The following is a 25,005-nucleotide window of genomic DNA, read 5'->3' as shown; positions in this document are numbered from 1 at the left end:
GCTCGGTCCCACTGGTTTGTATATACAGAAGCACCCCCCACACCTTCCCTGCATTGTCGCCACAGGTCGGGCGGCGTGGGACCCTTTGAAAAGTCAGCAAGTCTGTAGAGTTTGGTAGCATTCTCCTCTCTGCTGCAGTCCCATGGGTGGGGCCTGGAGGTGGAGCCATTTCAAAGCTGACTGCCTGGCTCCCCCCTTATCTGACATGTTATTAAACTGATCATCACAAGAGCTGTGCATAGGTGCTGGAACTAGGGGTGATACCGCCCCCCCGGCTTGACGTAGAAATAACAACCCAAATACATGGTATCCACCTTCAGCACCCTCACTATAAAAGTTGTTCCAGCACCACTGGGGCTGTGGAGAACAGGTGCACTGAGTCCAGATGCAAGTCAGTTGCAGACAGAAAGGGCTCTTGTTAGTGACAACCACAGCTCGTGGCCACCATGTCTTTATAATTCTTAAGGACAACATTCTCATTGTCGTCAAAGTACATAATGCTGATGGAACTCAGTTTGTCTGGGACACAGCACGGCGTGCTGACGTCTTTGGACAGTTTCAGCGTATGCACTATGGACTGGACGGTAGCATGGTTGGTCGCTCTTAGACTTTCCCCTAAGGGGAACAGGCAGGCCCCTTTGCAATAATAAGCCTTGTAGCCACGTGGGGAAATGATCCACCCCGCCCAACCAATTTCATGGAAGTCGACGAAGAGATCATTGAGCTGGCATGGCACAATTCGGTCTTTGGGGGAGAAGAAGGAGGTATCCCGAATTCTTCTGCTTTTGTTCACTCTGATGTTTGCAAAGACCTCGTTTTGGTGAGGTAGGTGTGATGAAGTATCGTCTTCAGGCAAGGATGGCTGGAATTCTGAAAGCAAGAGGACATGACGTGGTAAGTAAACCTTTGTCATGAAGAACACAGTATTTCTGTCTATACGTTGGGTGGAGTTTATTGCTCTCAAAGGAGACAGTCCCCATGAAATACATAGATTTAAACAAAATGGGTAACGACCATGACACTTATGCTTCATCTATACCACGAGTAAGGGTTGTGGTTGCTCCTGTCCGTATACACATAGGCTGGCTTTCATTGAGCTAACACGAATACAAATAGCAGCACAGCCACAATAGTGCAGGCAGTTGCAGTGGAGGCATGGCTTCGCCATGTGCATGCTACCCATGGCTTAGTCATGTCTCCACTGTGCTACCCGTGCTTCCGTGGCTACACCGCTACTCAACGATAGTTAGTGTGAGTACGTATACACAGGCAGGGGAATCACATTCCCAGCTCGGAGTGTAGACATAGCCTTAGACAATGACAGTATTATAAATCTTAAATACTTATACATTAGGCTGCACTTCCCTCAGGACCAAATACTGAAGTCTTCTTCGTAGAGTCCTAGATTCCAAGGCCAGAAGGGACCATTGTGATCATCTAGTCTGATCTCCTGTGTAACACAGGCCAGAGAACTCCTCCAGAAGGATCCCTTTTGAACTACAGCCTAGCTTTAAAAAAAGTAAAAATCCAATATTGATTTAAAAATTGCCAATGATGGAGAATCCACCACGACCCTTGGTACGTTGTTCCAATGATTCATTATCCTCATCCTGATCCTATGTTCAAAATGCACACCTTATTTCCAGTCTGAATATGTATAGCTTCAACTTGGCATGCAAGACCCAAAAAGCAGTGCGAATACAAAGCAAAGGGTCAGGAAATCATGAAACAGTTGGAGACTGCACAGCTCCCTGCACTACGAAGCCAAGTCTGGTCATGTCTCTGTATAAGAAGGCGGAGGGGAAAGAAATGGAGAGAACCAGAGAAACATGGACTGCCCAGATTTATTGACCACAAATTGTAGATGGGGCAAAGGTTCCCTACACTGAGAAGCAGGATTCTGTCTCCAAGCCACAACATAAAGTCCTTTTACTGGACAGGGAGCCAGAATTTCACTGTAAACTTGACACTAGGCAGGTCTGTTTTACTTTTTTTTCTAGTCAGTTTCACTGTCTGGTTCTCATGAGCCAGCACGATGTTGTCTTGTTTGGGTCCTTTCTGATGTACAAATAAGGCTGGAAAGTTTATTTTTAAGTTTTATTTATTTGGACGTATCAGGACTGTAAAGATTAATCTCTCTTAGCTCTGGTAGAGGATCAGTGGGAGGTGTAAGGGATGTTTGTTGTAATTTAAGAGGTGAAGTATTGAACAGTTAACAAAGACTTCCCTTATTCAAAGTGTCAGTTAGTCATTGCAGTTAAATCAACATTTTAGAATACAAACCAAAAGCAAAAGCAAAAAAAGTTTTAAACTGCCCGACTAAAAACCCCTTCCCCTCTGGACAGCTGAACTTCCATTTTGTGATATCACCATTTGCATAAGCTCTCCAGTCATGTAGAATCTTCCAGCCTAGACAGGACCTGCAAGTCTAATGTAAATAAAGAAGAAGCAGAACCCTTCCTCCTTTTTAAACAAACAAAACAAAACACCCTTTTGGCTTTTATTATGAGTCATAAAGAAGCAAAAGTAGATATAAACACAATATATTTTTCCTTGGCAGGTCACTTTCTTACCTAAATAAAATAACTAAAAGTTTTCTACTCCTTTTCCTTGCACAGATAGACCTAAAATTGTAACTCAGCCCCTAAGGAAACCCTGGCCAGCCTCCTGAGTGAGGGACCAAGAAGCCTCCTTAGTTTCTCCGAGGGCTTTTGCAGACCTCAGAAGGTCCACAGGAGTGAAGGGGTTGCCTTCCTGATCTTCTGTTCCCCAAGCTTAGTGCTCACCGAGTCCCTCCTCTTTGTGGACCTCCTGAGATGATTTGTAGCTTGCAGCAATAGCATTCCCCTCTGAGGTACCCTAGGAGGTTTGTCAAGTAGAGAATACAGATACTGCATAACTCCATTTTCTAACCGCTTATGGCCCTGTCAGGATGTTAGATACATAAGAAGTGACAAATCATCACCCTTAGTATTAAAGACATGATTGTGGGAAACAAAAGATAAAAACCAACATTCTCTCAAGCATGCTTTCGATAGTCTACAGGGAAAGAAGGAAAGATGGTATGAACATCTCTCTACAGGGGCTGAGTTAAGGTGGCTTGAGTGCCTCGTTTGAGAACTGCAACCTTACCTCTGCATTCCTGGGTTCTCATTTTTGTTTGTGTTATTCTGTTTGTTGTTTACCTGCTTGAAAGGTAATATGCACTGAAGCCTGATATGAGCCTGCAACCTTAGCTTCATAGCCATCACATTTTTTGTGGGAGATAAATTTAATAAATAGGAAACCTTTGTAGTATAAATTCCAATTTTTTTCTTTAACTTACTAAAACGTTGCATGGTGGACACATGCGCACACACACACAAACACACAATCTGAGTGACACTTCCAGCCTGTCTTCCCTTCTGGCCCTCTTCTCTCCCTTCCTCCAGTGTATCTCCTTTCCCCCCTTCTGCTTGCTACCCTCCCTATCATTTTGTGTCCTCTTTCCCAGCACTACCTTGCATCCCATGAGGTCCTGAACTCCACATATTGGTGGAGTTGACATTGCATGCTCATAGGTTGGGAGTCACTGGTTCTACACCTTTGACTAGAATGGTGGGCATGAAGAGAAGACATACTTAGGCCGGGTCTGTAGACTGAAGATTACAAACTTTTGTTGGCATAGCATAGCTGTGTTGGTCAGGGATGTGATGAGTTGTGTTTTGGGACTGACATAGCTGTGCTGGTAAAAGCACCTAGTGTAGATGCAGTTATACCAGGCAAAACTGCACTTTTGTCAGTATAACTTGTTTTGCTCATGGTGGGGCTCGAATAAGCTTCAGTTTTGCTGGTCTAAACTGCCTCCAAACTAGGAGTGCTTTGCCTGTATAGAATACTAGTATAACTATACCAGCAAAGCGCTCCTAGTACAGACCTGGCCTAAAATGTCTGGTGACCCACTACAGGAGGTAAATAATAAAATGATTATATCAAAGCAAGCTTTTGACAGTGGCAAACCAGAATCAGTTTCAGTGTCAGAAACTGCATGTGACTAATGAAACTATCTGCAGAAAATGCATGAGGAAGTAACGGAACTAATTAAAGGGAGCGTCTGTTCAAAGAGTTACTGTTGCATTGTCTTACCAGTGGAAGAGGGCAGGAAGCTGGAAGATTTCTGTCTGTCATTATTGGTGAAGAGGACCAAGAAAGCATTCCTACTGTCTCGCATATTGTGCCGGCTCTTGGCAAACTTGACGAAGTTGGATTCCATTTTGGTTTTAGATAGATGAGTTGTAGTGATCAAAAAGCCATGGTTAGTGCTGCTGTTTCCAAACCATTTGGAAACCTCGGAACAAAAAAGAAAAGCGGAAAAGATCATTTGAATAAGTCTGTCTCATTAGGACTAAGTAATATTTATATGGGGGAAGAAGGAATAGGCTAAAGGATTGTCAGGAGATATGTATATTATTATGAAGACAATAGTTGTGACTGCCTAGTTAAGGTTAAATTGAGTTTTGTACTTAAACCAGGGACTCACCATCTTTGTGTTGTATGAAGCATACAGTGTAACTTCCCCAAAACCACAGCCCTTACCTTTAAATACAGAATTATTTTTTGGAGAATTTACTAATACATTGATTGATTAATCTATGAGTTAAAATTAATTTTAAAATTGATCCTTGCCAGGAATTTAGTACCCTTTTTCAGACCTCTCTTTTCCCAAGTAATCTTAATAATGGAATAATACAGACTCCAGACTTTCCATATTGTTAAAACTCATTTAAATCTCACACTCAGGCTACATCTGAAGAAATTAGCAATCAAGCTAAGTTATTAACAATAGCTGAATCTGACTATTATGATTGTGGACTAACAGGTAAGGCTAAGTCACTGGCTCAGGTCACTCTTGGCTGAAGCCATTGTAACACATCAGAGGCAATTCAACCAGTCATCCACAGCATGCTTGTGAATCTGATCTTAAACATAGAATAAAATAATTAGATAAGGCTGATAGTACAGATTTTCAACTCATTACTGATATCAGATGGTTAATTTTGTTTTTTAAGTGAAATTCCCCACACCAAAAAAAACAGGTTCAGCTGGAGATAAGGTTGAGAGCACATATCAATAATGTAAGGGCATCTCCAAAACATGTATTACAAACCAAAGAGATTTAGAGTTAAGGTTACATTTATAAGGATCCAGAGATATTAAGGTATGGAAAATACAAAGCTAAAGCACCCAAATAACCTTAACTCTGCCCTACAGTGATGTCATGAGCATAAAAAGAAAATGAAAAACCAATTTATCCGAAGAAATCGATGCCATCTATCCTGGGACCGCAAACATTAAAATGCTTTAATAATAATTATGTAGTTATTGTATGCTGTTACTATGAGCAGAGTTAAGGTCATTGGGCTGTTGCAGGCCGTATGCTGCTACCAGTTAATAAGCTCAGGTTATCAGACTTGTGGCTTTGGAGCTAGAGAATTTAAGGTTCTGTCTCTGCTAGTGCCCTGAAGTTTTGGTATCCAGCATGAAGTTCCTAGCCCATGGCCATGAATTTGTTACAATATCTTTAGCATAAAAAGCAACGGAATTAAGAATTCTCCGCTTACTGTCTGCGTGACATTGAACACCTCCCAGCCTTCGGTATACAAAGACAGTAGTCTGGATGAAATGAGATTTCTTCTCTGCGGCTTACTTCCCCTGTCCAAAAGCTCATACACATCCACCTTGAATATGGTAATACAACAAAACAAAATTAAATGGGGAACAATTGATGGTCTCCAGCAAAGAGATCAGCATCAAAGAAACACATTTCCTCCACTTCCTGGATGGATTCACCCTGTCTGTTGACCTAGACTGAAACTAAAAAGTTGCTTCTGGTCAGCTTCCCATAAGGGCAAGAAGTAATGTAAATCTACTAAATACCTACAGATAGGTCTATCTAGATCCCTAACCCTAGATAGATAGATATACCCCTAATCCTCAGTATTTTTTTAGGGGTAAGTAATAAATAAGAACCTGTATATCTGGTAATCATAATGAAAAAACACATAACAAAAAAACCAGTGAATATTCTCTCAGCACTTGGATATTATCTCATGTACTAAGAGCCACACAAAAAGAAATATCTGCAAATGGAAAAATCACCTGGCCATCTATTTTTTGTCTCTTTTGACTACTTGATATTGTCCCAAGTTTCCTGTTGCCCCACATATTTGCCCATTGGGTTTACAGGCCACCTGATTCCCTAGAGATGGACTGGAGGGAGCTGCAGAATTTGGATCTGGATTGCAAATTTCTCAAAAACCGGGATAGCTTGGCTGTGGTTTGAGCTCACCTTCAGGGATCACTGAACTGTCCTGTTTGCTTTTGCACAGATAAACCAGTAGATTGTTTGGCAGCATGAATGTTTCATTGAAAAAAGCTCAAGGAAAAAAAGAAATAGCATAGCAACAAAACCAAAACCCTGGCTGTATTGCTTTGCTTGTTGAAGTCAAACTTCTAAATTGCTGGCAGTAATCGCATAAAACACAGGATAGTTTCATGGGGTAGTTGGTTTCAGTCTCATTTCTTTCATGCTTGATTTTTTTAACTCTGTTAGCTTAAAGACACTGTCTGTTGATTAATTAGTCATTTGTTATTATTGTTAATAATATAATCGCCCACTTACTTTGAGAAAATGTTGCCAAAAAGATTTTTGAGGCACATGGTTTTTATTTAGCTTGAAAACTCTGAGCTCAGCTTTTAGCATTTGTTCATTCCTCCCAACCGAAGAGATGTTGAAGTAGAAATAAGACTGATCAAAATAATCTGGAAAAAAACCCAGGACTATTAATAACCAGTCCAACATGCAAGACACAGAAAGAATACTCTGATTTTCCAGGAAATGGCAATATGTCACCTGCAGTAACAGGAAGAACTATTCAAATGTGTGTGTTAAAATAGTGATAGACTTAAGACAATGAAGTGAAAATAGAATTAAAAATAGACCTTCACAGCAAACCAAAAGCATATAACCATGCAAGAGCCAGGCCGCTAATAAAATGGAGCAAATTGAATTTTCTGTGCACAGGATATTTTAAAAGAATTAAAAAAAAATAATCAGACCTGTGTTTATTCTGAATTCGGGATGCCCCCCCCCCCCCCCCCGCATTCACTAAGTAGCAATGAGTTTGTATCAAAGGCTTCCATATAAAAGTTTAATCTACAGGGGTCATGTATACACAAAACACCTTACATCACACAACATCCTTCCACATTCCTACACATGTACACACCAGCATACTCTTCATCCCCCCCCCCCCCCCACCACCCACCCATATACAGCCCTGCTCTCCCCACAAACCCATTAGCTTCAGTGGAGTTACACCAGGGGTGAATTTGCCTCCCTAGCTTTGTCTTGTCCCACTTATCCTAACCCAGGCTCCTTCTCTGTGGCTTACCTCGGTCTTCAAGGCTCCGCACCACGTTGCCTTCCAGCAGCCCTGGGGCCTTCGTGATCCCGTTGGAATCTGCCACCTTATTGAAAAGATCTACCATAAACTGGGGTGGCTTCCTGTGAGGCAGGACATCATGGGGCAAGGCCTCAATGTCAAAGACCTCCTGCAGTCTCCGCATGGCTTCGGCGAGAATCCCTTTCCTCTGCGTCCGCACGGGCACCCTGGACAAGCGAGCGGGGTCACAGAGCAGCAGGAGCAGCAATGCGAGGCAGCGCCAGGCCTGGGATGCCGCCATGTCAACTGGATCCTCTTCGGCTGTTACAGGAGAAGTGCAGCTGCAGCTCAGGTGTGCTCTGGTCTGGAGTCTTTGAGGAGTGCAGAGCTCCAGCAGGTACTTGTCACTGGCAGCCAAGCCTCCCAAATGGGCTGAGAAATCCACCCCACCAGCTCTATAAGGTTTTGCATGACAAATCTGAGCACCCACTTGGTGGTGGTGTGGTCATGGGCGGAGTTCCTGCAAGTGACAAAGTGGACAAGCAACACAACTAGCTGGCTAAACAGCCTGAATCAACACCTCTGACTTATTGCTTTATTCCAGGCCTTTGTCAGCATCCCTGCTGCAGCTAGCCCCCCTCCAGTCACCAGAAGAGGGTGGGAAAGATGGACTTTTCTGTTCTTTTCTAGGTCTAAGATACAGTCCCCCTTTTCAGTCCTTGGCCTTAAACCTGTAACCGTGCTAAGCATGCACTGCTTTCCCTAATCAAACACCCCATTGGATGGTCCTTTCCCTGGCCAGCTGGGTTATGCAGGGATGGTCTTGTAATGAGACCCACACCCTACCCCCATTATTGAAGCTTAAGGACTGTGAAAGTACACATACAGGGATTCAGTCTCAATTAGGGGAGTGTCATTTCCACTCTTGTAAGCATCAAAGAAGCCATTTGTTTGTAGTTCCCTGAATGTGCAATACCTTCAGTGATAGGAGAGATCAGTTTCTGTTCCTCCAGCTGCTTCTCTTCTTTGTCCTTCTGTACCCCTCATGCACTATTTGTTAGAGCAGGAAGGAAGGATGGGCTTGTGGTTAAGGCACTGGAGTGGGGCTCAGGAGATCTACGGTCAGTTCCCAGCCTCAGAGAAGAAAAGGCAGAAGTTGGCTGTGTATGAACCACCCAGTGGTTTAAAGCAGTAGTTCTCAACCAGGAGTCCAGGGCCCACCGCGGGGTCGCGAGCTGGTTTCAGGGGGTCTGCCAAGCAGGGCCGGCATTAGACTTGCTGGGGCCCAGGGCAGAAAGATGAAGCCCTGCCGTATGGGACCGCTGCCACCTAGGGCTGACGCCAAAGCCTGAGAAACTTAGCTTTGTAGGGCCCCTTGTGGCGTTGGTCCCTGGGCAATTGCCCTGATTGCTACCGCCTAATGCTGGCCATGGCTTTTATATGCAGAAAAACAGTTGTGGCACAGGCAGGCCGTTGGGGGTGGGCCTCAGAAAGAAAAAGGTTGAGAATGCCTGGTTTAAAGGGCACACAAGGAGGGTGAACAGAAGCAGCAGCGAATTCCCTTCATTTTCATCTTGGCCTTATAAAATGCAATTCACAGAGGCAGGAGTGGATGTGGCACTAAAATGCAGTATCGGACTGGAGTGAGAAATAAACCCAAATCTTAGGCCAGAGGCAGGTAACCTATGGCACACGTGCCAAAGGCAGCACGCGAGCTGATTTTCAGTGGCACTCACACTGCCTGGGTCCTGCCCACCGGTCCGAGGGGCTCTGCATTTTAATTTAATTTTAAATGAAGCTTCTTAAACATTTTAAAAACCTTATTTACTTTACATACAACAATAGTTTGGTTATATATTATAGACTTATAGACAGAGACCTTCTAAAACCATTAAAATGTATTACTGGCATGCGAAACCTTAAATCAGAGTGAATAAATGAAGACTCGGCACACCACTTCTGAAAGGTTGCCGACCCCTGTCTTAGGCCAACTAAGCCGCCGGATCGCTCTACCCCAGGAGTCTAATCGTGTTATTGTTCCCTGATACCAGCCCTTCCTCACCAGGTGAAGGACAACTACCAGTTGAGTCCAGAAACAATTAAAAGAATCATTATGTGCATGTACAGTGCCTAGCACAATGGAGCTGGGGACTCAATGCTACCATAATACAAATAAATAATAATAATACAGAAGAACAGCTGGGTCTGATCCAACCCCCCGGGCCAGGCACTCCCAAATTTTGCATGTATGAAGCTCAGATTCTGGATCTGGAATTGACACTGTCCAGGTCTATCTCTGCCTTTTGGGAAGAGCAAAGGAGCCCATTGCCCCTCCGTACCTCATGCATAACATCTCATGGAAATGCAATTGAGCAACATGGCATGGAGAGTTTTGCTATTGTCCTTTCTGTTTCCCTTGTGCTGTTGTAAGTTTTAAAGACGCAGCATGACAACAGGAGCCTAGCAGCTTTGGCGGTCCTCAGCTCTGTAGGATCCCATGCAGGTGACATCCACCTCTCCCTGGCAGCTAAGCATGGTATTACATAAGAAGATGACCTCAGGTGGAACATGAGCAGCAGAAGCAGATGAACTAAGCAACGAAGGACCATGGGGCAGATCCTCTGTCTCCATGCAGATGTCTCTTAGGCTTTGTCTACATGAACGTGTAATTTAAATCAGTGTCTAAACCAATTTAGTTAAGCTGGTGTAGGCTCTAGTGTGGATGCTCTTATATTGGTTTAAGTGGCTTACTGTGAGAGCGCTAAAACCAATTTCTAATTGATTTATGTTAAACTGCAATAAGTCCTTCTTACATGGAAATAAGAGCATTCACACAGGGGTCTGCACCAGTTTAACTAAACCACACCTTGAGTCAAATCAATGCAGTGTTCTCAAGTAGACGAGACCACAGTAAATAAAACTGCACAGAACCAGTTGCCTGCAACCCATCCCCTCTCAGGAACTAGGTGAAATATCAGTGGAGTTGCGTCTAATAGAACATTTGTAGTGTTTTCCAGGACATGTTGTGTAGTGGTGGCCAGAACTCGTGCATTCTCAGCTCTGCCCCTAGGACAAGTCACTTCATTGCTCTGCATCTCATTTTTCCCCATCTGTAAAATGGATCTAATAATAATGAAACTGGGCCTCTCTTTGGTGCTTTCCATATGAGGGAATGAAAGGATTTTACAGAACTTGTTTCGTTTAGTGCCATGATACATTTGTATCAAGTAACAAATCTGTTGCTCCCTGGGACTTCATGGTGGTCACTGTGCTGCACACTGCAGCCACTTGTCACTTCGGGGTAACAACCAGTAGAGAATTTAGATCTTCCTGCTCTAAAAGTACAAGCCACTACCACTCGGAGGAAGAGAATACCTACTAGCTGCTAGCAGAATGGGGCTTGTGATACACAACTGAGCACTTAGAAATCCATCCAGTAGAGGGCCGTGGTACACCTCCTCACTAGCCAGTTCCTTATAGTATTATCAGCCTCATTTTGCAGATGGGGAAACTGAGGCAAAGAAAGGCTGAATGATTTGCCGGGGTCACACAGGAAGTCTGCAGCACAGTCAGGCAAACGACCCAGATCTCTGGAGTCCTAATTATTAGCAGACTATTCTTCATACCTGGGCACAGCATGCTTATCGTATGGCTTAACACATTGCTTATAAAAACATTGGTGTGAAAACTAAGTGTGAAGTATAAATTATTTTGATTTTAAAATAAGGCAACTCTACAAACTGAGCATTTTACTAACGCACACTCTTATTAGAAAGATAGATAAATCTATTCAGAGTTCAGGAATGTCACTGTGTGTGTCACATGAAGCCTAAAATGTCTGGTAAGTCAGTATAACACGATGGAAGCAACTGCAAGTGTGGCTGAGAGTTCTTTGTGTTCAGTATATCAGCAAGGTGAATCGTTACTGGGTGTCATGGTCTGTTACCATTCAATTGTTAAGATCTGAGCCATTTTGACTTTACACATTACACCTACATGGTGCACAGCTGCAGTAAGGTGCGACTCTATGCCATGCCAAGAGTCCTAGACCATTGTGATATCAGAGTTGACTCAACCAGTCATCACCCTTACTCTACAGCTAATCTGAATGCAAAGATTTCATTGGTTATTTGAGCGAGAGACTGCACAGATCATGAATTACTTGGCTCAATGGCCACACCCGTGCTCCCAATTGCCACCTGCACAAATCAACACAAATCTCCCAGCACAACCCCCCGACACAAACCAACACAATCCCCCACACAACAACACAATCAGCACACAATGACCCCCAAACACACATTGCTGCAGCACACACCTTTTATTTGCCACCCACACAAATCAACACAACTGTCCCAGCACAATACACACAGTCACTCAACCTCACTCATACTTACCATAAAATCATAAACTTGAGTGGCAAAGCTGTGTGCCCGTTTATAGCAAATGGGTGTGCACTGTGAGCAGGGTTGCATTTGAGAAGGTGGCATATGAATCCATGCGCTTCAGAAACACTGTTCACTAATCCGTCACAGCTAATGGTCAGTCACATTAAAACAAAGCCAAGAAAAAGAAAACATTGATGAGGATAACAACAACATCTCACAGTCGCATAGCACCACTCAGCCTGACAGTTCTCAGGGGTGTAAGAAATCATACATGTACAACAGCACTGAAATGCAGCCACTTCTGGGATGGAGTTTGGCAGCCGGACAGGGAACACCGCAGTGTATAACACTGGTGTAGATGGGAATGATCTTTTTGGCCAAAGTTGCAGAGGCAAATCCCTGCTTTTGTGAGAAGAGTCATGGGATCATTAATGTCTATGCTGAAAGGACATAATCTAAAACCATGTTGTCTTGGGGGAGATCCTTCTTAGCATGGCATCACATGCTGTGTATCACTTAGCACATGCCAGTACAAAGCTAGCCCGTATTCATAGAATCATAGAAGATTAGGGTTGGAAGGGACCTCAGGAGGTCATCTAGTCCAACCCCCTGCTCAAAGCAGGACCAACTAAATCATCCCAGCCAGGGCTTTGTCAAGCCGGGCCTTAAAAGCCTCTAAGGATGGAGATTCCACCACCTCCCTAGGTAACCCATTCCAGTACTTCACCACCATCCTAGTGAAATAGTGTTTCCTAATATCCAACCTAGACCTCCCCCACTGCAACTTGAGACCATTGCTCCTTGTTCTGTCATCTGCCACCATTGAGAACAGCCGAGCTCCATCCTCTTTGGATCCCCCCTTCAGGTAGTTGAAAGCTGCTATCAACTCCCCCCACTCTTCTCTTCTGCAGACTAAATAAGCCCAGTTCCCTCAGCCTCTCCTCATAAACCATGTACCACAGCCCCCTAATCATTTTTGTTGCCCTCCGCTGAACTCTCTCCAATTTGTCCACATCCCTTCTGTAGTGGGGGGACCAAAATTGGACACAATACTCCAGATGTGGCCTCACCAGTGCCGAATAGAGGGGAATAATAATTTCCCTCGATCTACTGGCAATGCTCCTACGAATGCAGCCCAATATGCCATTTGCCTTTTTGGCAACAAGGGAACACTGTTGACTCATATCCAGCTTCTCGTTCACGGTAATCCCCAGGTCCTTTTCCACATAACTGCCACTTAGCCAGCCGCTCCCCAGCCTGTAGCAATGCCTGGGATTCTTCTGTCCTAAATGCAGGACTCTGCACTTGTTGAACCTCATCCAATTTCTTTTTGCCCAATCCTCCAATTTGTTTAGGTCACTCTGGACCCTACCCCTACCTTCCAGAGTATCTACCTCTCCCCCCAGCTTAGTGTCATCCGTGAACTTGCTGTGGGTGCAATCCATCGCATCCTACAGATTATTAATGAAGATGTTGAACAAAACCGGTCCCAGGACTGACCCCTGGGGTACTCCACTTGATACCGGCTGCCAACTAGACATCAAGCCGTTTTTATCACATATTACTTACGTGTGGTGTGTCCTGCCCATGTTTCTAACCTCTCCTGGTCCTTTTGTACTATTTCTTCGTCCTCAATATTGTTTGTAATTCCTCCTGATGTCATATCACTTCTGAATTTCATTAATATGCTACTTATTGTAATGAACCGCTTGTGATGGGTAAGGAGCGGTTGCATAGGTCTAAAAGATGCATCTGTGGGAAGGGAGCTTGCCTGTAAAATAATATCTACTTACTGCAGTTAGGGTGATATGAGTTTTCACTAGGTGATATAAGTCAAGTACTTTGAGAGTCAGATGAAAGGTGCAATTTAAGTGCATAGTACTATCGCTGGGTGGGGGTATTTGCATAGGCATGGCAGGGGTGGAGTCTGAGCAGGGAGCTCTATGGGGATTTCCTGCCTTTTTTGGTAATTGGAGGATTTTGAGGCCACAAACATGGCTAAAAGGAACTACACATTAGGGATGGCTGTAAACCATGTAAATGCCTGGATCAGAATACCAGGAAACTTCAGAACACAAACCCAGCTCTGGCTCCAGATCTCACGGCTGACTGGCTCCTTTTTGGCTTTTGGTCTGAACTGAATCCCAGGCTCTGAGCACCACTGAATATCGCAGGCTTTAGCATGTGGCTCCAGATCCAAATTTTGCAGTGGGGGCTGGTGTAAGAGCCACCTGTGCCCACTCTACAACCACTTGTGGGACTCCTCCTCCAGGGGAATTCCCAGCTGAAGAGATCAAGCTGCTTTCTATGCCATTGGCTGGACTGTAGCTCTGACCTCTTTGTTGTGAAGTTAGCCTTCAGAACAGAAACTGGATGCTAGGGCTACGTCTGTCCTTGTGATTTCACCAAATATTACTGGCTATTCTCTCCTCTTTCTCCCGTGAAATATCCCACCTTCTTCAGGTGCCTGCTTCTGATAGCTGGTCTCTTTTCGGCTCCCACCGAGAGATGGAAACTCTGCCAACCTCTCCATCCAGGGATGCACCGCTCTCTTGGGACTTGTCTACCCTGGGAGATTACATCGTGTTAGAATACAAGTAGCACTAACAGTGTTAAACACAACGCAGCCGTCAATGTAGACAAGGTCTGCCATGCTCAGCGTTCTGCCATCCGCTTGTGGGCCCACTTGTTAACCACAACCTGCTAGATTAGAAACACAACCGTTCTTGTCCATGCTGAGGGACAGACCCTCAGTTGGTGAAAACTGGGGTCGCTCCATTGGTGTCAATGGTTTATAGCAGCTCAGGAGCTGCACGGAGTGGTTAATATTAGATGAGTTAATGTTCTAGAACGCCATGCCATTTCCCAGAGCTCTTGGGGATTGTACATTGTGAAGCTTATTTGAAACAAGATGCTTTCTCCAGTGGTCTGAGAAAAGCTTGATGTGTATTTCCTTGTAGATTTATTTTTTTTATTTAGCATGCAGGCAACAGTTAAGTTTTTGAGAAGGCCTTTTTGACTTCAGTTAGCATTAGGATCAATTTTGCTGGAGCACCGGTAGTTGCCATTGATTTCCATGGGCGTCGTGGCAGCTCAGCATTTCCAAGGTGCTGTGGAAAGGTTACCATTGTTCCAGTTTCCACAAGGTCCTGGGCCAGGTGCTGCTAGACATTTCCTGTCATGGCCAAGAGTCCTGACTTCTGGGGAAACCCACAATGAATGTGAGATACAGACCCTGTAACTTCCCCCCATTACACTGGGAATTTCATATTCAGTGTAAGTGTAACCCACTGGTCAATGTGTGTTATATGGCCCGCTCAGTGCCCGATCTACAGAGGATGAGTCTGTTATAGCCCCAACTATAGAACCTGGCTATTTAGCTCAACCCATAGTAACTCATGAGGATTACTGGTTCAATCTCTGGTGTTGGCCATGATGGCGCTGTCACACCACTATTAGAGGTGGTAGCCAAGAAGTTCACACAGGGCAGAGTTAAGGTTGTTTGAATGCCTTAGCTGGGCATTTTCATCCCACAGCACGTTTGGATTTCCTGTAAGGGTAATGTTGACTCTAAGTTCTGAGTTTGTAGTGCTTGGTTCTGGTGTAATTACAACATTTCTGTAACGATTTTTACCCTTAAGTTAGTTACATATTTTCAACCTTAATTTCATTTTTGCATAGTGTGTTGTCTAGGAACAAAGAAGGGTGCAACTTGCTTTCCTCTCTCTGGGCCTCCCAGCAGCCATTCCCATTCGCCCCTCTGTCTCTGCTGCATAGCCCTGACTCTTCGCTAGCCCATGATGCATTCTCCTCTCACCAAGGAGAGCAATTGTCTGCTTGAGCAGTTCACTTGACTTCTTCTGTGGGGGATAAGGGGCAGCTTCCCTTGTGGCTGGTGCAGCCAGGGCACAGTACAAACACCATCAGCTCTTCCAACCATAGCTTGACACTTCACCCCAGAGGGAGACAGGCACTGGCCTGTCAGGCTCTCTTCAGTCCAACAGCTCCCCCAGCAGGGAGGAGGTTAGACTAATCTCCTCCTCTCTGCTTAATAAAAGCACTTTGCTCAGAGTCCTCCAGAAGCACAAATCTATAAAGGCATGGCTGAAAAAGCAAAACTCACACCACATCGGCAATTTAGAATGAGGCAGAAGTGCTGACATCACCCCAATCCCTAGAAAGGCAACCCCTTAGTGGGTAGTAGGTGGAGAGAACTGGTGAGTTAAGAAAAGTAAATTCAGTATTTAGTTTGAATGGAAATGGATAAGAGAATAAGGGGCCCTAAATGAGTGTTTTTACCACATCTGCTACCCTTCCCCGTGGAGATTTGCTCCCAGCTCTAGGTTTGCCAGCACATCCTGGTGCTTCACTAGGGTTTTTAAAAGAACTTTAGAAGCATCAATTAAGTCTTTAAACACCCCTGTAATGGATTCACAGGTCTCCAAGTGCTTTACAAAGGAGGTCAGCATTATTATCCCCATTGTACAGATGGGGAAACTAAGGCACGAGGGGGTGAAATAACTTGCCCAAGGTCATCCTGCAGGCCAGTGGTGGAGCCAGGAGTAGAACTCGGGTCTTCCAAGTCCAGTGCTCTGTCCCTTAGGCCAATGGATAGAAATTTATTCATCAAAGAAACCCACCAACTCTGGAGTAGACTGCTGTGGCTTTTTAACAGCTCACAGTGACAGTGTAAGGTAGGCAGTGAACAACAGTGTATCCAATTGAAACTTCAGGGAAATTTAGGAAGGCAGAACATAATTACTTGAGCTGGAATTTGGGGTCAACTCCTAGTCTAGGGATAAAACTGACATGGGATCTTTAATGGTAGCTCCTTTTACATCGTATCTGACAGCACAGCCAGCAGCCCAGACGTTCCCTAACACCACGCGGGGGCATTGGCTCACTACTGACAGGAGAAAAAGTGCTTCCTACTGAATCACTAACACTACGGCCTGCAGCAGCTGGCTGTTCCTGGGAAGCCTCCCAGCCTAAGTCTTCCTCACTTTGGGGATGTGACAGATCCACAGTCCAAGCTGGAACATTAAATAGATTCCACAAGGAATCAGCCCTGTACACAAGGGGACTGCAAGATTTAACACATTATCCCCCTTTGGTGCTATTTATTCATATACCCAGTTCTTCCCCTTAACACTAATGCCAGCCTCCTCTATTAGAGCAAGGTATTACCCTTTCTCAGGGCCCGCTTTAAGAAGTGCGGGGCCCGATTCGAATACCCGGCGGTGGGTCCTTCACTCGCTCCGGGTCTTCCGCGGCACTGAAGGACCCGCTGCCGAAATGCTGCCAAAGACCCAGGCCGCCGCTGGGTGAGTAAAAATAAAACGGTTACTTACTTTCTGTAACTGTTGTTCTTCGAGATGTGTTGTTCACGTCCATTACACATTAGGTGTGTGCGCGCCGCGTGCACGAACGTCGAAAACTTTTCCCTCAGCGGCTCCCGTCGGGCCTGCAGGGTCTCCCCTCCCGCCAGAGCGGCGCCTCGCTCTAGCGTATATATATCCCTGCCGGCCCGACCCTCCCTCGGTTCCTTCTTGCCGGTGACTCCGACAGAGGGGAAGGAGGGTGGGAAGTGTAATGGACGTGAACAACACATCTCGAAGAACAACAGTTACAGAAGGTAAGTAACCGTTTTTTCTTCTTCGAGTGATTGTTCACGTCCATTACACATTAGGTGACTCACAAGCTTACCATTGGAGGAGGGTAGGAGTCAAGGAATAACTGATTGAAGCACCGCCCTGCCGACAACCGCATCCTCTCTGGTCTGATGATGGATCGCGTAGTGGGCTGTGAACGTATGCACCGACGACCAGGTGGCTGCTTTGCAGATTTCCTGGAGCGGAACCTGTGCCAAGAAGGCCGCCGAGGACGCTTGGGCCCTAGTTGAGTGAGCCCTGATCTCCGGGGCCGGTACGTTGGCGAGCTCGTAGCATGTGCGTATGCAAAGCACAATCCATGCCGACAAGCGTTGCGTCGAAATAGGTTGGCCTCTCATTCGCTCCGCAACGGCAATAAACAGCTGAGTCGATTTGCGGAATGGCCTGGTGCGGTCTAGATAAAACGCCAAGGCCCGATGGACATCAAGGGTATGCAGGCTGCGGTGGCTCGGGTCCGTATGGGGCTTGGGGAAGAACACTGGTAAACAAATGTCCTGCCCCACATGAAAATGCGTGACCACTTTTGGAAGGAATTTAGGGTGCGGCCTCAGTTGCACCTTATCCTTATAAAAAACTGTATAAGGAGGCTCCGAAGTGAGGGCTCTCAATTCCGATACCCTCCTAGCCGATGTGATGGCCACGAGAAACGCTACCTTCCATGAGAGGTGCAGGAGGGAGCAAGAGGCTAGGGGTTCAAAGGGCGGCCCCATGAGCTTAGTGAGGACCAGGTTGAAGTTCCGCGCAGGGACCAGTGGGCACGAGTAGGGAAACACCCTCTCCAACCCCTTGAGGAATCGGACTACTGTGGGGTTGGAGAACACCGAAACCCCCAACTCCCCAGGGTGGAACGCCGATATGGCAGCCAGATGCACCTTAATTGAGGCGGGGGCGAGCCCTTGATGCTTGAGGTGTAGCAAGTAGTCTAGAATTGATGGGATTGAGGCCTGCAGAGGGCGGATGTGGTGAGGCTCACACCAGTGGGAGAACCGTTTCCATTTGGCAAGGTAGGTCACTCTTGTGGAGGGCTTTCTACTACCAAGGAGGACTTGCTGGACCTCATGAGAGCACCCGTGCTCCATATCGTTTAGCCAGAGAGAAACCACGCTGTGAGATGTAGCGACGGTAGGTTCGGGTGGAGTAGGCGACCTCGGTCTTGCGTGATGAGGTCGTGATGGAGGGGGAGGGTTATCGGAGTGGTCACGGACAGTTCCAACAGGGACGTGAACCAGTGCTGACGTGGCCACGCCGGGGTGATAAGGATGACTGTCGCCTTGTCCCTGCGGGTTTTGAGGAGGACCCTGTGGATGAGCGGGAATGGGGGGAAGGCATACCTCAGGCCCCCGCCCCACGGGATTGCGAAGGCATCTGCCAATGAGCCCGGACTGCGGTTCTGGAATGAACAAAACTGGGGGCATTGGCTGTTGTCCTCGGTGGCGAAGAGATCCACCGGGGGAAACCCCCACCTCCGGAAGATTGAACGCAGGACGTCCTGCCTCAACGTCCACTCATGCATGAGATAGGACCGGCTGAGGCGGTCCGCTAACCCGTTTTGGACCCCCGGGAGATAAGTCGCTAGTAGGTGGACTGAATGGGCTATGCAGAAGTCCCAGAGGCGGAGTGCCTCGTGACAGAGGGGAGAGGACCGGGACCTGCCCTGCTTGTTTATGTAGAACATGGCGGTAGTGTTGTCCGTCAGAACCGACACGCTGTGGCCTCTTATGGTAGCGTGAAAGGTCTGGCGGGCGAGGCGAACCGCCCTTAGCTCCTTCAGGTTGATATGAAGCAACTTTTCTTCCCTGGACCACAAGTCCTGAGTGCGCAGGTCCCCCAGGTGCGCTCCCCAACCCAGGTCCGACGCGTCTGTTACTAACGTCAGAACGGGCTGCGGGGCGGCGAAAGGGACCTCTGCGCAAACCTGCTGCCGATCGAGCCACCAACGGAGGGCGTTCGACACCCGAGCCGGGATCGTAACGACCAGGTCTAAGGGGTCTCTGTTGGGGCGATATGCTTGGGCCAGCCACAACTGCAGCGGCCTGAGTCTGAGGTGTGCGTGTCCGACTACGTGGGTGCAGGCCGCCATGTGCCCCAAGAGTTGTAAGCAACATCTGGCCGTGGTCGTGGGGAATTGCTGGATGGAGCTCACGGCCTTCTGAATGGCCAGGAACCTCGATACGGGAAGACTCGCCCGTGCCGCCACTGAGTCCAGGACTGCCCCTATGAAGTCCAGCCTCTGCGTGGGGACCAGTGATGACTTGGGTACATTGACCAGTAGACCGAGTTCGTGGAACACCTGTAGCGTCCATGTCACATGGGAGTGAACCTCGGCCTCCGACCGGCCCGCTAGGAGCCAGTCGTCCAAGTATGGGTAGATGCGCATCCTTCTTTTTCGAAGAAAGGCTGCTACCACGGACATGCATTTCGTGAATACGCGCGAGGCTGTTGCCAGGCCGAAGGGCAAAACTGTAAATTGGAAATGGCGCTGGTTGATAGTGAAGCACAGGAACCGCTGGTGGGCCGGGCGGATGGCGATGTGAAAGTAGGCATCTTTCATATCGAGGGCAGCGTACCAATCCCCCGGATCCAGGGATGGAATGATGGTACCAAGGGAGACCATACGGAAACGTGGTTTGAGCAAGTACTTGTTTAGCTTGCGTAGGTCCAGGATAGGACGGAGGCCCCCTTTCGCTTTGGGAATGAGGAAGTATCTTGAATAGAACCCTTTCCCCTTGAGGTCCGGAGGAACCTCTTCCACCGCTCCTACTGCGAGGAGGGTCTGTACCTCCTGCAAGAGGAGTTGCTCGTGAGAGGGGTCCCTGAAGAGGGACGGGGGTGGGAGGGAGGGGGCGAGGAGAACTGAAGGGTGTAGCCTGCCTCCACCGTGCGTAGGACCCAGCGGTCCGATGTTATACGTGACCAAGCACGGTAAAAATGGGACAGGCGGTCCCTGAAACACAGGGGGGGATCCGGAATAGAGGTTGGTACACTGTCCTCGACCGCAGCTTCAAAACCCTTGTTTGTTTCCCGGCTGCGGTTTGTTTTGGCCCTGATTTTGGCCTTGGTTAGGCGTGTTGTTGCGTCTACGCCTGTTATCCCTGCCCCTCCTGCGGTACGGTTCCTGTCTAGGACGAGGGTGGTACTGCCTCTGCGGAGGTTGGGGCTTGAAGGGCTTCCTCTGTGTCACTGGGGTGTGCATCCCCAACGACTTGAGGGTAGCTCGAGAGTCCTTGAGGCTATGTAGTCTGGCGTCCGTTTGGTCTGAAAACAAGCCTGAACCCTCGAACGGAAAGTCTTGGAGGGTGTTTTGCACCTCTGGGGGAAGGCCGGAAGCCTGCAGCCATGCCAAGCGTCTCATTACCACTCCTGACGCGATTGTCCTAGCGGCTGTGTCAGCGGAGTCAAGTGAGGCCTGTAAGGAGGTTTTGGCTACCGCCTTCCCTTCATCTACTATGGCAGCAAACTCGGGTTGCGAGCCCTGAGGCAAGGCTTCCTTGAACTTGGACACCGATGCCCAGGAGTTGAAATTGTGCCTGTTCAGGATCGCTTGTTGGTTCGCGATCCGCAGCTGGAGGCCTCCGGACGAGTAGACCTTTCTCCCAAATAAGTCCAAGCGTTTTGCCTCCTTGGCCTTGGGGGCCGGGGCCTGTTGGCCATGTCGCTCCCGTTCGTTGACCGCAGAGACGACCAGCGAACATGGGGTTGGATGGGAGAATAGGAAATCAAACCCCTTGGATGGGGCGAAGTATTTCCTCTCTACGCCCTTTGCGGTAGGCGCCGTGGAGGCTGGTGTTTGCCATACAGTCTTATAATTAGATTGGACCATTTTTATGAGAGGGAGCGCGATCCTGGAGGGGCCCTCCGGGCTTAGAATGTCGACCATAGGGTCTTCCTGCTCGACAGTTTCCTCTGCGTGCAACCCCAAATTGAGGGCTACTCGGCAGAGCAGGTCCTGGTGTGCCCGATGGTCAATCGCGGGAGGACCGGACACTGTTGTGCCCGCCACGGCTTCGTCTGGTGAGGAGAAGGAGGTCATGGCCTTTTGTGCGTCCTCTTCCTCCTGCAACTCCTCATCAGCAGGGTGCTCCTCCGGAGTGCGTTCCCTGACGTGGGCCTGGGACGGTGCTGGGCTCAGTGCCGAGTCAGCCCTTTCCCTTTCTGGCGGCCTGGAGACCGTGGCCTCTTTGCGGGAGGGTGGGCGCCACCGTGGGGAGCGGGACCGGTGTCCTGAGGGGCCCGATCTCGAGGTCCTGGACGGGGGGCCTTGTTGGTGGTAGGCCCAAGGGGTCCAGAATGGCCATTGCCCTGGGTGGCCCCACTGTGGTTGCCAAGAGGCTTCGTGCTCCCTACTGGCCTGCGCTCTGTGGGCATATTTGCTGGAATGGCCCGAGTCCACCTCCGAAACTATGGACGGTGATCTAGAGGGCCACGGCGGTGCCGTGGGGCGGTGCCGGTCTGGGGTCGGAGAGCGGTGCCTTCATGACCGGGACCGGGAGTAGCGCCGTGCTGACCTGGACCTGGATCGGTACCGGTGGCCCCGGGACCGGGAACGGCTGCGGGAAGACGGTCTCAGGGATCGCGCAACCGAAATGTCCCGGTGCCTGCTCGAGCAGGGCTGCTGGGCCGGTGTCTCGCGCCTGTTGGGGCCCGACGGTTGTGCGCCCGCTGCGCGGAGGGAAGCCGGGAGTCCACCGAGGCGGAGCTCGACCGGGATCAGCGCCGCGAACGGTGCCGAGATGGCGACCGTGATGGGCGCATCATCGCCGGCTTGCCTTTGGATGGCAGTCTCGGCGGAATGTCCTTAGCGCGGAGGGTGCTTTCAGCGGACAATACAATGAGGTCCTTTGCTGCCTCAAATGTGTCCGGGGTGGAGGGCTGTTCCAACAGTTCCTCCAGCCCTTCCTCCTCACTCGACGTGCCTATCCCGGGGCTCGACGGGCCTTTCGGCGCCAGAGCCACTGGCACCGGGATCTGTGCTGGGACCGCAACAGCCTTAGTAGCACTTGCGGTCTTCGCGGGTGCTACCCTCTTGTGCGGGGAGCGTCCTCGGGCCTTGGGTTGGCCCTTCGACTTAGCCGGCGATGAGGACCGGTGCCGGAGGTGTTCCCTCTGAGTCGGTGCCGCAGGCTTAGGTTGCCCCGCCGGCGTCGGATCACGAACCGATGCCGGGGCACTCCGCACCGAGGTTGACGGTGCCGTTGAAGTGGAGGGCTGGAACGCCGACTCCATGAGCAGCTGTTTAAGGCGAAAGTCTCTCTCTTTCTTAGTCCTGGGCTTGAAAGCCTTACAGATCTTGCAGCGCTCCTTTTGGTGTGCTTCCCCCAGGCAACGGAGACACGAGTCGTGTGGATCGCTCAATGGCATAGGCTTGCGGCACGTGGCACAAGCCTTGAAGCCTTGGGCGTGCGGCATGCCCCGCCGCCCAGGGCCGGTGCTGGGGTTGGCCAGACACCTAACACAAAGAAGTTTAAGTCTTTGTAAAGAACTGATAACTGCTAGCTTAACACTAACTACTAACGACCTGATAACTGTAACACTAATTACTATGCTAAGGGACACTCTCAGATGAGAGACAGAGTTGTTCCAACGTCGCCACGGACGGTAAGAAGGAACTGAGGGAGGGTCGGGCCGGCAGGGATATATATACGCTAGAGCGAGGCGCCGCTCTGGCGGGAGGGGAGACCCTGCAGGCCCGACGGGAGCCGCTGAGGGAAAAGTTTCCGACGTTCGTGCACGCGGCGCGCGCGCACACCTAATGTGTAATGGACGTGAACAATCACTCGAAGAAGAATAAAAAGTTAGGCGCTCTTCTTTAGGGCGCAGGGCCCGATTCGGGGGAATTGACCTAAAGCCGGCCCTGCCCTTTCTTTGGAAGAGCTTTGTCTGCGTTCCCCATTTACTCCGTGTTTTCTATGCCCTTGTTTTTAAGCCCATCCCGTTTTAACAATTTCATTTTGACAATCTGTCAATCCTTTTTATAACTTTCCCCCAGAAGATGCAGCTTTGCTGGATATGCGATGGCTGCCAAGATGTTTTTCTCTCTGAAAGCTTCCTTAAGAGGCAGCAGATTTCTCCTGAGAATCCAACTGAGAAATACACAATATTCTTCTTACGGCACCGTATCTTGCCTTTGTTTCTTGCAGCTTTCAGGCTCTGCATTTTCAATCTGTTGGAGAATGTTCACAACATGGTGCTACCAAAAGGGATTCCTCTGTGGTATTTCCTCACAGACATTTGATAGCATCTCTCTTTAAGGAATGGGTTTCCTTTATGCTCAGTCTCAAGAAAAAGCCAGAAAATCTCTCTCCATAAAAAAGAACAAGGAGTACTTGTGGCACCTTAGAGACTAACAAATTTATTTGGGCATAAGCTTTCGTGGGCTAAAACCCACTTCATTGGATGCATGCAGTGGAAAATACAGTAGGAAGATATATATACACACAGAGAACATTGCACAGAGTACCAGTGTATCTAAGAGCAGTTTCTGACTCAGTTATCTATATACTGCAATTATCAGACACTGGGTATCAGAAGTAGCCAAAAACCAACGTGTTATGAATTGGGCAGTAGAATGAGGACAGTGGTCAATATCGCCTCTCCTCAAGGTTTCTGAAAGTACATCACAGAAGCTATACAGTATATGAAGTCCTGCTGACCAAAAAACCCCAACAAGGTCATCCTGTGTAAAAAGCATTTTAATCGGCAAGAGAAAACCCGACCGGAAGCAGGCATAAAAGACATTTCCCAAATGTTTAATGAGTCAGAGCTGTCAGTAACACAACTGCTTAATTATTTATTGTGTTGGGAAATGGACAATTACAGTCTCAGATCCAAAACATACCCATGGAAATCGGAGAAATTGTTGGACTTGTCTAGGATTTTAGTATGCACCTGCTTAAAGGGATTATATTGCATATTCTGGGAAGAGCGAATGCCAGTAACTGATACGGTGGACCCCATGGGCCATATCCTCAGGTAATGTAAACTGGCATAGCTCCACTAACTTCAATGGAACAGTGCTGATTTGCACCAGCTGAGGATCTGGCCCACTGCATAGCAAGCTTTGTAGCCGTAATGATTTAGCGGAAGATTTTTCAGAAGTGCCAAAGGGATTGAGGAGCACAAGTCTTGTTAGATGCTTTTGAAAAATCTTCCCCCCTTATGCAAGGAATTCCACTAATAAGACTGGTTAAAACCAGTCACAACCAAGTAGTCTTGGGATTATAGCAGACAAATGGAGGTGATCTATCAGTAAGGCTACGATTTAGTCACGGGTATTTTTAGTAAAAGTCACGGACAGGTCTCTGTCCATGACTTTTTATTGTCCGTGACCTGTCCGTGAGTTTTACTAAAAATGCCCCTAACTAAATCTTAGGTGCTGGGGGAAGTGCTCCAGCGGACGCTGCTGCTCAAAGGGGGGTGCTCCAGCGGTCGCTGCTGCTCCTGGGGCGGGAGTGGCCTGTGGCCCCACCGCCGCCGCCGCTCTGGGTAGGGGGTAGCCCAGGGCCCTGACCCCGCTGCTCTGGG

The 25,005-nt window shown here is 48.1% G+C and overlaps 1 protein-coding gene across 1 annotated transcript; it reads right to left on the bottom strand.

The window, feature by feature from the left end:
* Positions 1-418: 418 nt before the first annotated feature.
* Positions 419-7,725, bottom strand: LOC135881905 (bone morphogenetic protein 2-like). Its single transcript, XM_065408639.1, has 5 exons — positions 7,434-7,725; positions 6,662-6,801; positions 5,601-5,717; positions 4,126-4,327; positions 419-870 (listed from the first exon to the last, which is right to left on the bottom strand). The coding sequence occupies exons 1-5, from the start codon at positions 7,723-7,725 to the stop codon at positions 419-421; spliced, it is 1,203 nt and encodes a 400-aa protein (XP_065264711.1).
* Between the last annotated feature and the right edge of the window lie 17,280 nt (positions 7,726-25,005).

Source organism: Emys orbicularis, chromosome 7 (assembly GCF_028017835.1).
Source record: "Emys orbicularis isolate rEmyOrb1 chromosome 7, rEmyOrb1.hap1, whole genome shotgun sequence".
Lineage (NCBI taxonomy): Eukaryota > Metazoa > Chordata > Testudines > Emydidae > Emys > Emys orbicularis.
The sequence above is the reverse complement of the archived record's forward strand: the minus strand, read 5'-3'. Positions and strand labels throughout refer to the sequence as shown.